The 12,075-nt window shown below is 58.7% G+C and overlaps 1 protein-coding gene across 7 annotated transcripts in view; it reads left to right on the top strand.

Moving 5' to 3' along the window:
* The window catches only part of Gse1 (Gse1 coiled-coil protein), a 359,837-nt gene that overhangs the window by 267,001 nt on the left and 80,761 nt on the right, over positions 1–12,075 (top strand). Inside the window, exon 1 of one of the 7 annotated variants that reach the window (XM_029561018.1) lies at positions 7–253. The exons of 3 other annotated variants lie outside the window; for them this stretch is intronic. In XM_029561018.1, the coding sequence (XP_029416878.1) occupies positions 199–253 (55 nt within the window). In that variant the 5' untranslated portion in view covers positions 7–198. Of the gene's footprint in view, positions 1–6; positions 254–1,922; positions 2,629–12,021; positions 12,073–12,075 lie in introns of those variants that run through there. 3 more of the 7 variants (XM_008827894.3, XM_008827899.3, XM_029561019.1) reach the window with 3 other exon arrangements.

Below are 12,075 nucleotides of genomic sequence, written 5' to 3'. Positions count from 1 at the left end.
GCCAGGCGGGGCGTAGCGGGGGCCTGGAGGAGGCGCCGCCGGGCCTCTGCAGATCTTCCTGGCGGGGGCTGGAGAGTGGCACCAGGGTCACCAGGCACGCGGGACCCCACCTTCTCCAAAGCGCCCGCGGGGGTCTCCCTTGGGGCCTGCATTCAGGAAGTTCAGCGGTCACCCGAAGCCACTGGCTGGGGACCTCTGATGGGTGCAGGGGATGCAGCGCGGTGGCTGGAACCCGGGCCTGGTGCGCCCCGCGGTGCGTTCCTGCGGGCCGCGCTCTGTTCCTCCACCCTGTCAGATCTGGGGTCAAAAGGTGACCCGGAGTGTCACCGAGTTATGATTCCAGCTGGTCGCGCACCCGAGGGGACCCTTCCGGAAGTAGAAGGGCTTGAGGGGAAAAAAAATTCAACGGTCGCATCTCCAGACTGCCTTTGCCTCGCGTAAGGCAGGGGGCTGGTGGAGCGGGTAAAGGGATCCTGTCTCTTTAAAATCGCTGGGCTGGACAGTGAGCGCACAGGATGTGGTTTGGCGGCAGGGTTTTTTCCCCTTCGATTTGGGGAATTATCACATGAGGCCTCCTTGAGGTGGTGTGAAGGAGCGACGCGTGGGGAGGCTGGATGCCGGCGCCACACACTCACACTCAGTGCAGTTGGTCGTTCGCTTAAACCAAATTAGCGGGGCTCTCGTTACTATGGTGCAGCCAGGGCTTACAGAACCCCAGTAATAGCATTTATTAGGTCTGTTTGCCTGGAAGCATGTTTTCCCGGATCTGATAATGCCCCAGTGCTGGGAGAGTGTGCAAGATGGTATCAAGTATTTGATTACACTTGCAACAGGGATTTTGAAGGGGTGGGTGTGGGGGGAGGAGGAGACCGCAGGAAAGCCGTGCGCTCGCCTGGGAGCTCTCGCGGGCGCCGGCAGCAGCCTGGTTTCCGCAGCCCGCGGCGGGGCTGCACAAAGGGCCGCCCCGGACTCCCCCGGGCACGGTTAGGGGGTCGGTCCCCGGCGCAAGGGGCGAAGTCCGGGCTCCCGCAGCTGTCAGACGTGGGTGGGGAGGGCGGCCGGGCGGGCTGCCAGCGCGCGGAGTTGGGCAGCCGGAGGGGCCCAGGCGGCGCCCTCTGTTTGCAAACCTCCCGCCTGGGGCTGAGGGAGAGTACCGCGTGAGCAGCCCCAGCACCCGCCGGGGGCCCTGGGCCGCCCGGACCCGTCCGCAGGGGGGTGCGCAGAACAGGTCGCCAGTGAAACTGTTATTATCGCGGCGCGGGGCGTGCAGCTCCAGCAGGACGCGGCGCAGAGACGGAAGGAGCCGCCAGCAGCCGCCCGCCGCTGCGCCCCTTCCCTTTCGCTTTCATTAGGGGAGACAAATCTGCTGTCAGGCAGCCAGCTTTCCAATTTACCGATAATGATTCTTGCATGAAAATTGATCGAGGGGCTCTCCACCGCCGTGCGCCCTCGCCTCCCGCTCTCCTCCTGCCGGGCTGAGTCCCTGCGAGTTCCTCCTCCTCTCGGTCCTCCTCCGACGGATCCTCTTCCTGGTCCTCCTCTTGATCCTCCTCCTTCTCTCGGTCCTCCTCCTCCAGATCCTCCTGGTCCTCCCCCATCCTCCTCCTCCTCCCCACCCCCCCTCCGTCTGAGTCAGTGGTGGGACGCCGGGCGGGGAAGATAACCAAAAAGGGGGGTGCGAGGGGGGAGGGGAGCCAGCCCTGGCGCCCACGTCCCCTGCCCGGGACTTGTTTGTTGCCGCTGCCTCTCCTATAGACGAGGCCAGATCTGCCCCTCGGTACTTGTCGCTGTTTGGGTATTAATTTTCTCCACCCCCCCTCCCCAGCACCCCCTGCCGCGCGCCCCGCTCCTCCCTCCCCACCCCGCCCCTCCTCACCCAGTAGCTAAGGGGAAACGAAAACAAAGCCGATTTCTCCTTGGCAACCAGATGCCCCCTCCCGCCGCCCCCCTTCCTTTCCCTCCTGGTTCTGAACGTGAAACCCTGCTGGAAACAGGTCTCTTGACCCTCGCCCTTGACATTCAAATGGCTGAATGGAGGCGAGATCGCAGCGCGCACGTCTTAGGGGGCTGCTGTTTTTTTCCTCCCTTTCCCTCTCTCTCTCCTGTCTCTTTTTCTTTCCAATGAGTAATCCCTGAAGACCTTAACCCCCAATTTCATCACCCTCACCTCCTTTATTTTCCTCCCGCTCCTCTCCCGCCTGCTTCCCTCCGCCAGCTCACCCCCCCTCCTTTTTTTTTTTTTTTTTTAATTTGCATCTCAAGTCCAAAAGGCAGAAAATACACACGCGGCGAAGACACCGGGCCGCCGTGGAGGCTCCGGGCCGTCCTTGGTCAGTTCCCTTCCTGTGGATCTGCCCCAGCCGTGGTGGCCGGAGGGGCGGCCTTTTGATAGCCTTGGAGGAGAGGAAAAAAAAAAAAGACAATTGCCCCCATCGCTCTGAGGATCGCTCTTCTGCCTTTATTTTATTGTTTTGGACATTTCTGAGCGCCCTGGCTTGGACCGTGTTTTTTTGTTTCATTGCTGGGTTTGAATTTTTCTCTCTTTTCCTTCTTCGTCCCTCTCTGGCCACTATGGAATTCTAACCTGAGCCATGTTCGGACTGAAGCCGCCTCTTTATTACTTACCAGGTAAGCGAGCCGTGCGCGCCCCGGGTTCCTGGGTCCCTAAGCCGGGGCGCACGGAGGGCTGCGCGGCCTCGGCCGGTGCGCGCACCCAGGGGTCCCGGGGTCCTAGGCGGGGGCGCAAGGAGGGCTACGCGGCCTCGGCCGGAGCGCGGTCCCCGGGGTCCCCGGGTCCCAGGCTGGGACGCACGGAGGGTTACGCGGCCTCGGCCCGGTGCGCGCTGCCGCGTGGGGCGCCCAGTCGGGTGCGCGTCTCGCTCTTTTGTCTGCGCGGAGCGGGCGGCGGTGGGCGCTGCGCCGGGGCGCGCTCGCGGGTGTGAAGTTGCTTGAGCGCGGATCGGGGCCCCCCAGCCCCGGCCCCGCCGGCCCCTCCCGCCCGGATTCCCTGGAAGGTTTTGTTGTGCAAGGCCGGGAGGGGCCGGGGCTCCGGAGCGCGCGCGCGGCTTCCTGTTTCCTGCACCTCGGTGCGCGCTGACAGTCGCGGCTCTGCAACTTTCAGTTTCGGGGGCTACCGCGGGAGAGCTGGGGAGCCCCCCCCTTGGGGCTTGTCTGGCTTGGCCCTGAACCCGGAAGATGCTGCGCGCAAAGGGAAACTGGAGAGCCCGGGAGGGGCCGGGGAGGCGTGGGAACACGGCCCTCCCCCGCACTCGGGTGCCTGGGGGTCCAGGGACTCTGGCGCCCCAGGTGGGCCACGTGACTGCAGGTGGGGCGGGCTGTTTGCGTGTGGCCGCTTGTTCTAAGATTGAGCTCCCCTCCGCTGAGCCCTGGCACACGGTTCCTATTGAAGTTGGAGCGGCTGTGGTGTGCAGAGATGTTGGGGTGCAGTAGAAACAGCGGGGATCCCGGTGTCTGGCTTTCCTGCAGGTTATTTCAGAGTTGTTTTTTGCTAGAGAAAGGTGCACGTGGCTGGGGGTTGGGTTTCGCCTTGCACCCCCCACCCCCACCCCTCCCCGTTCTCTGTGGATGCTGGCGTGCCTGCCTGGCCCCCACCGCCCTGGAGTCCCTGCTGGCGAGAAGATGCGGGGCAGGAACAGGCCTGAGCTGCACTCGGCTCCAGGGAGCTGGCCTCAGCTTCCCTGACCCAGGGCACACGCTGTCACTGAGTTAGTGCTGAGGTGAAAGGTCAAGAAAGAAGGGGGGCGTGATTTCGCCTACAGGGTGGTTGAACGTGGCCCTGTGAATTTTTAATTTCCAGCCCTCCCCAGTAACTGACCAGGTCTGTTTGCTGCTGTGTCGACACGGTCTTTATGGGAAGAATCTCTCGCCCCCTCATCTACCTCCCTTTCCCCCTCTTCAGGCCCTGAAATGCCAGTTGTCAACCTCTAGCCTGCACCTCCCCTCTCCGCAGTTCACTTCCGTGCTTCCCTTCATAAATCCAACCAAAATAGAGCTGAGAATCCCCACCTTCCAGCCGGGTTAGGTCTGCAGGAGGGCGTCCTCAGGAGCTCAACCATCTCCTCGCAGGCAGGTGTGTGGCAAGGGAGGCCCAGTGGGATTTACCAGGAGAGCCAGTTTACCGCCCGTGCCCTGGCCGACCTGCACAAACCCACTGGCTGTGATGGAAACTGCGGATACTTTCCTCTCCAGCACCTCGAAGCGGCTGGTGAGAGCGGTCTTCCCAAGTGCCGGCGGCTGCAAAGCACAGGTGTTTGAAATCTACACCCCACTCCACCTGCCATGCAGGGCTGCCTGGCATAGTGATTCATCAGGTGACCGACTTCGTATTTACACAGGGAACCTCAGAAAGGAGGAAGTGTCAGACTAGGAAGTTCAAAGCGATTAAGAGAAATCAGCCTTGGCTGGGGTTAGGATCTGGGCAGACGGGCCAGCAGGTTGAACTGTGAGAGTCCTGACCCCTCAGGGAGGTGGGGGCTCAGGTAAATTAGACACAGGATACAGTTTGTCTTTCCATGGCCCCTGCTGGGGTTTTACACCATGTGTGTATGGTTCCGGCTGCATGTGGTTTGGGGAACTGTACACCCCCCATGTCAGTGCTCTCAGGAGGCCCAGCCACTGCCCAGCTTGGAAGGATCAGGGCTAGAATGTGGTCCAGCTGTGCCTGCCACGCCAGGCCAAGATGTCCAGGCAAGGGTGGCCTGGTGGGCTGTGGTTAGTGGCCTTAGATGACAGGCAGAGCCCTCTGGGCCCTGGGTTCTGGGTTCTGTCTCCAAGGCTAGATCCCGTGAAGGTGCCTGTAACCACCAGGAACCAGAGTTCACAACCTTCCTACCAGCTATAACTGCAGGAGGGAGGATGGCCCCAGATACTGACCTACCCCTTGTCAGACTGGACAGTGCGTCTAAGTTGTACTCTGCATCTTCTGAGTCGTGACCTTAAGCAGGTGAGGAAGGTTCCCTAGAAAGCCTCAGTTGTCCCCTCTGTGAAGTGGGATCCACAGATGTATTTTCTCCCAGTGTCAGCAGCAGTTGCAGCCCCATAGTAAATAAGGCTCTATTGGCCCACACAGCCACGCCACACTTAGAGTTCCTGATGGCTTTCTCACCACCATGGCAGTCTGTAGCAGTTGTAAGGGAGCCTAGGCAGGCTGGCTGGGCCTAAGTCAGCTTCCACTGATCGCTTACCAATCATGTTTGCCCATCTCTGGTGTGAGGGATCTGTGGGAGAGGGCTCAGAAGGGTCTGAGGAAGATGTGTGTTGTGTTGAGTTGTTTTGTTTTTGAGACAGGCTTCCAAGTAATCCAGGCTGGCTTGGAATTTACTGTGAAACCCAGGATGGCCTCTACTTCCCAGGTGTTGGGATTTAGACATACTGTTTAATCAGAGATAAATAATTTGATTATTATAGTTGTAATCAGTATTATTAAGGTGCATTTTCTTTTGAAGAAACTCACAGAACTTAGTGGTTGAGCTGTGGCTTGAACTTGGGGTCTTTGGGTTGAGTCTTCTGACCCGGTGTAAGAAGTATCCGTGTACTGGCTGGGGGAATGGCGGGGTCACGCTTACCATACAAGGAGAGAAAGGCACAGGGTGCGTGCCCAGGGTCTTTGGACTGCTGTTTGGGACGGCAGGGGCTTATGACCAGCTTTCCTGTGTGCACGTGTGCCCGGATACCCATGCTTCTGAACTGCACAAGACTTTGAGCTCCACACAGATGGAGACTGAGTGTCTCCGTTTTTGCCTGGCCTGGTGCCAGGCCAGTAATGACAGTCGTAAAAATCAAAGGAATAATAAAATCAGGAGAAGGAAGAGGCTGTGACCATGTCTCCTGTGGTGGTGCTCATTCCTGCCAGACGCTGATTCTGCCCTCCAACAACTCTGAGATCAGCTGAGGAAACTGAGTCAGGAGAGGCTGAGGTCACACAAGCAGTAAAGGAGCCACAAGGGCTCTACTAGGCCCTGACTCCAGGGCAGTCTGGCTCCAGAGTCCCAGCTTAATAAATATTTGTTGACGGCGTGAGGGAGAGATGGCAGTTTGTGTTGGCTGTGGCGCCCTCCTGGGCCCCCTTATCTTGTTCCTGGCCTTTCTGAAGGGAGGGCTCCTGGCTGTTGGCTGACCCCACCCTGGCCCCAAGCTGAACTCTTGATGACCTTGCCTCCCCCTGGGTGTTCCCTGTCCAGCACCAGGAAGGATGCTCAGAGCCTAGGCCTGAGGGCCATGGCTCAGCCCCCGCTGGGCAGCCCACTGGTGGCTCTGGGGGGTCCCTCTCTCCCTTGGGACATCTTCCTGCCCCGTGGCTGCCCTCTATATGCTGAGTTGTTCACAGCTGGTTAGGCCTAGCCTGGTCACCTTTCTGGGCAGCTATGGAAGACCCAGGAGGACTTGCCCTGCCAAGAGTTAGGGAGGGAAGGCCCACCGAATGGCTCCAGGCTGCTGAGTGTACGCTGTGCCCAGCCTGGGTTGGGAGAGTGTGTGCCTGTCAGGCCGGGTCAGAGAGCTCGGGTGACCGCCCCTGTCAGCCTGTGCTCAGCTCCTGGCTACTCTAGGGACCTTGAGGTCCTACGCAAACATACCTTTTGGGTTAGGCTTGAGGACCCCCCCTACCTCCCCACCTGCTCTGTGGTCAGCCAGGGCCTGATGGGACTGTGCAGGTTGGGAGGAAAGCATTGCTATTTTAGCTGTGACTGAGAAGTGTGCTTGTTTACAGCTCAGACACTCAGCGGGGACAGCATTTGGGCTCCTATCTAGCACTTTCCAGGCAGTCATTAATTAATCTTGGGTACCCCTGTCTGTGGGCTGGAAAAGCCAAGGGCCCTTTTGTCCCAGCTGTGGCCCAGCCCCTCTCACAGGGGCCTGGTCTGACAGTCACCCCTGCTCAGTTTGGCTCTCGTAAAGTTTTCCTCTGGCTTCCGTGTGCCCGTATGACCATGGGAGGAAACTGATCCACCCCTTGCTTTCACTTATCACCTTGATTTTCCTTGATGTTGGAGCAAATGGTCCTGAGGAGACCTGGTCCCGCCTAGGGGAGGGGGATGGATGGGTACTTCTTCTCCAGAGGGAGGTGGCGGGGAGGGAGAGGGAGAGGGAGGGCCCTGACCAGGTACACAGTCCCTGGCACAGTCAGTCAGGAGGGCAGAGGGTCCCTGTCTCTGTGGCTTCTGTTCCAAGCCCCATGTCACCTGTTTGTCTTCCGCCTGCTAATGGACATGTATGAAGTGCACAGGTCAAGTGAGATTTGGTCATCTGTCCACCTCGGCAGTTTGCAGCTGAGGACACAAGCCAAGAGGCCCAGAGAGCCTGAGCCTTCCAGTTCTCGGGGGACTCTGGGTGAGGTTGATGCCTCTACCTCCACAGGAAAGAACAGTATACTTCGGTCTTTTTTCCTGTTTCCACGTTGGGAACCCAACCCAGGGCCTTGTGCATGCCTGGCAAGTGCTCCCCCACGAAGCTACATCCTTTTTTCAGTTTTTATTTTGAGACAGGAGCACAGTGAGTTGCTGAGGCTGGCCTTGAACTCATTTTGTAGCCCAGGCTGGCCTTGAACTTTGGATCTCCTGGACTCACCCTCCCAAGTGCTGGGATTACAGGTGACTGCCACCAGACTTAAAATACTTTCATAAGCCTCAAGTGGGTTCTTTCCCCCCTTGATGGAGCCCGGGACCTCGCACATCTAGGCAGACACCCTGAGGTGGCCTTCTTACTAGAAAGCTAGCTCTCACCCTCTAGGGGATGACCCGCAAAGGAGGGGCCTTGTGTGCTTTGGTTTGTCTCTTCTTGGTGGTCTGGCCTCCTGAGGAGCAGGAAGGTAGATGTCATGAGGGAGACGGGGAAAGGAAGAGAGAATTTGGGGTTAGGGAATGAAAACAGGCATGGTGCTTTCCTTTTGCTTTCTTTCTTTTTCTTTTCTTTTTTTTTTTTAAGAGCCCCATATAGATTTAAAGTCCTTTTGTTAATTTAGGAACATAAAACTGTGTGATGTGTAGCTTGGTTTGCTCGTAAAATTACTAAGTGTGGCATATTTAGAGCCGTGAAAGCTTGGGGTAAAAGGGAAACGAATCAGGGAGAATTTTTTTATAAGTCTTTAGGGGAAAATGCATTTTCCCGGCTTTACCCCACCAGTGCCAGGCCCTGCACTTTTCCAAGGGGCCCCGTTGCCGCCTCCAGCTTAGGGTGGAGCTGGGCTGGAAACTGGGGCTGTTTGGCAGGCGGCCAGCCCTGGTGGAGCTGAGCCAGGCCCAATCCTGCCCCCCATCACAGGCCTGCAGCCCCTGGACGCCCTGCAGCCCCCGGACGCTCTGCAGCCCCTGCAGCTCCTGGCTGCCCTTGTGGGATCACGCCTGCCTTCCTCTGGTCCCCACCCACAGTGAGGCCGGAAATGCCCTCTGACCAGGCCTGGCGTGCTGCCCAGCTGGCCTTTGGCTACTGGTTTAATGGCCTGCAAGGGTCAGGAAGGCCCAGAATCTCAGACTTGGAAGAGGTCGGAAGGCCACGCCCTCCCTGTCTCTGGGGTCCTGGGCGCTCTTGGGCTCCCCTCCTTGACAGCTGATGCACGCTGGCCAGCCTGTGCCATGTCACCACCAGTGGTGACAATGCTTTTCACAGGCACACCTGAGCAGGGAAGAGCCTGCCCAGGGTCTGCTGTGTGCTGTGCTGTGCCCGCCAGGCAGGAGCAGCCGGTGGGCCTGTGTCTCATCTTTAAGTGGCTTCCGGAACAGACGGGGTGACATCAGTGAACATGGACCGTTCTGAAATCTCTCAGGAGCATCTTGGGAGGGGAAAACCAGGAGGGCTTTGATGAAGAGGGGCATTACAGGGAGGGCTTTGGAAGGGTGGCACTGTGGGTAAGGCTGTGGGTAAGGCTGGTGGGAAGAGACAGGGACAGCAAGGTGGGACAGTTAGCACACTAGGTTCCTGGCTGTCCCTGACATGGCAGCAGTTGGGGGTGGAGTATGGTTTCACAGATGGGGTGACTGGCTGATTCAGGGAACCCTGTCTGGGATTTTCTGTGGTGGGGCAGAGGCTGTGTCCAGGAGGGGACCCTAGTTGCTGGGGGGATTTGCAGGGAAGACCAGCACTCCAGGGCCTTGGTGGCATACCCCCAGCTTCAGCTTCTGTGCCGTCCATAAGTGGGTCACACAGCAGACTCCTTTGCAGAAGTTGAGGGTCACACAGCTAAGGGGGATGGAAGGAAATGGAGCCTTGTGCAACAGCCCCACCGTCCGGAACAGTGTGGACCTGACATCCTGCCTCTAACCCGGCCTGGGAGAAGCTGGAGGATTGTTCTCAGGGAGTGGGCAGGGCAGGGCAGCAAGTCCTCACTGGCCTCTGCAGAAGAGGGTCTGGTTCTTTTGGCAAGCAGGACAGGCGCTGGGCCAGCCTCTGGGGAAGCCGTGGCATCTGTGGGTAATAGGACTCCCTGGGAGGAGTTCGTCCAGTGGGGTGAACGAGGATGTGAGACATGAGGCCAGTGGGGCATCAGGACTCCACTTTGGGGCATCTCAAATGAGCTTCTGCTGACCACAGAGGAGCTGGACTCTGCTGAAAGCAGAGAGGACCGGCTTGGGTTTTGTTTTGAATGTTTAAATTTTATGTGCATGAGTGTTCTGCCTGTATGTACATGTTTATCATGTGTGTGCAATGCCTGTGGAGACCAGAAGACATTGGATCCCCTAGAACTGGAGTTAGACAGTTGTTAGCTGCCACGTGGGTGCTGGGAACTGGACCCAGGTGCTCTGCAAGAGCAGCCAGTGATCTTACTGCTGAGCCATCTCTCCAGCCCTCTTCATTTTGTGTGTGTGTGTGTGTGTGTGTGTGTGTGTGTGTGTCCGTGGAAGTCAAAGGACAACTTGTGGGAGTTGGTTCCCACCTTGGGTCCATGTGGGATTCCCTCTGGTCCTCAGGCTTAGCAATGCTTTCCTTTCTACCCCGAGGCATCTCACCAGCACAGCCCAGCTTGAGCCCACACTTCAGTGCTCCAGGCCCAGGCCCAGGGAGAGGCCTCCAAGGATTATGCCCCTGCGGAGAAGAGCGGGAGACACAAGACCGAGTGTGTGGGGAGCCAGCGTGTGGGCACAGGGTGGCCAGAGACCAGGAGAAAAAGAATTGATGGCATTGTGGGATTGGAGGGGAAAGGCCCCACGCTGACCGTGGCTGAGGTGGGAGAGGAGGAGTAATGGGGTGGGACACAGGAGCGGCAGCCGAGAGACACTGAGGCCATCACTTCTGCAGACCATTTTGCTGCTGGGGGACTAATCTGGGCTGGCTGACGGAGGAGCCGGGCTGTGATGGGGCTGTGAGGGAGCCCACTGGTGCCTGGCTTGGCTGGTGACCCTGGCTGGAGATCCTGGCTGGCTCTGTACCTCTGGGGACAGGAGGCTGAGGGGATGATAGTGGAAGTTTATAGGGTGTCCCTGAGGGGTCTGTCTGCACAGGGGTTTGAGGCCAGTGAGTTTTTTAAAGCCTGAGTGCAGAGCTGGGGGTGGGGGGTGGGCAGAGTACCTGGGTCCATTCTGCCTCACTTCTTCCTGGCTGTGTGACTCTGAGCAGTTACTTAACCACGCTGTGTCCTTGTCTGTTACATAATCCAGCTGTGCACACCACCTAGGGTTGTCTGTCTTAAGCTTTAGTGAATGAACGCCCCAGAGTGCTCCAGACCACGGGCTGCGATTATTGTTTGAGCTAATAGTTCTCAGCTAGGTCCACACACTGCCTGTGGCTTGGGCCTCAGGCTGTTTCAGGCGGGAGGCGGGGGCTGCACAGATCTTTTACTTATGGCCATGGCCCCCTGCGGGATGCCAAGGAGCTTGGGCTCTCAGCCAGGTGGGCACTGGCACATTACGTGGTCACAGGTGACAAACCTTAGATGAGAGAAGTTCACCTTGGTGACCTGGTGCTGGCCCTCTCTCCGCGCCAACAGACCTGAGTCTTCTGAGACAGCAGGCCAGATCCTCTCCTGGAGAGACCTTCATGGCAATCGATTCTTCTAGATTCCTCAGAAGTCTCCAGCCTCACCCAGCAGTGACAGAGCACCAGGCCAGAGCCCCAGGCAGCCAGCATCTCCTTCCTGTCAGGCCTTCTTTGAACTGGCCCCGCCACTGCCCACCCCCTTGTCACTCTGGGCTTGTAATTCATTTAGGGTTAGCCGCTGCTCAAGCCTCTCACAGCCCTAACTTCTGTTGTCTTGGTAACCGTGTCAACCGTTTGCTGGTTTCCGTGATTATCTGACGAGGTGGGGGGGGGGCAGCGGGGACATGAAAGGTGGGTGGGAAGAGCTCTGCAGAAACCTGGGAGGCGCTGAGGGGCGGGAAGGGGTCCTGTCAGCAGGCCTGCAGCTGTGGGAACCATGAAGGTTCACCCCCACTCCCACCCCCCACCCCCACCTTTATCTCAGATCCTGGGGGGGAGGGGGCTGGAGGAGGGCAAGGTGTCACTCCCCTCCCCCACCTCCCTGCCCAGGAAAGTTCTCTTGTGCAAAGCCCTGGGTCATAGCAACAGTTGGGAGCCTGGGGGGGGCGGGGGTCACCTGGGAGGAGGCTTAGACTTAAAGCATAGGTTATAAAGCCACCCCAGGGTGCTGGGGCCAGGAAGCCACACAGGGCCTAGATGGTGCCAGTGTGAGCTGACCTCTGCCCCTGCCACAGCCAAGACTAGAAGTTGCGTGTCGTGTTCGCTGAGGGCATCTGAAGGTCCCTTCCACTGTCAAACCTGGCAAGATGGCTCTGGCTGTGGGTTAGGACTTCTACTGGCCAGGTGGAGGGACCTGTCCCATGGGGCACTCAGTGAGGTCTAGACTTTCTCAAAGCCTCTGGGGTTGGGGGTGGGGGTGGGGGTGGCTTCCTCATGGTTCCATTCCCCCTCAGCCCCAGGCCTCAGTCACATCCACACCACGTTCTGGCCGTTAGCAGAGAGGGAGGAGCTGGGCCAGGCTGGCCCGCCCAGAAGGTACCCACCCCTTTACAGGGTGGGAACCACATTGTAGAGCTGAAGGGGCCAGAGATGTGGGTGCTGCCTCCTGGAAGCTAGAGTCAGCCTTCCTTGCCCACCAGGTTCCAGGTA

Source organism: Nannospalax galili, unplaced genomic scaffold (genome assembly GCF_000622305.1).
Source record: "Nannospalax galili isolate Female #2095 unplaced genomic scaffold, S.galili_v1.0 scaffold933, whole genome shotgun sequence".
Classification (NCBI taxonomy): Eukaryota; Metazoa; Chordata; class Mammalia; order Rodentia; family Spalacidae; genus Nannospalax; species Nannospalax galili.
This window is presented reverse-complemented; position numbering and strand designations above follow the sequence as displayed.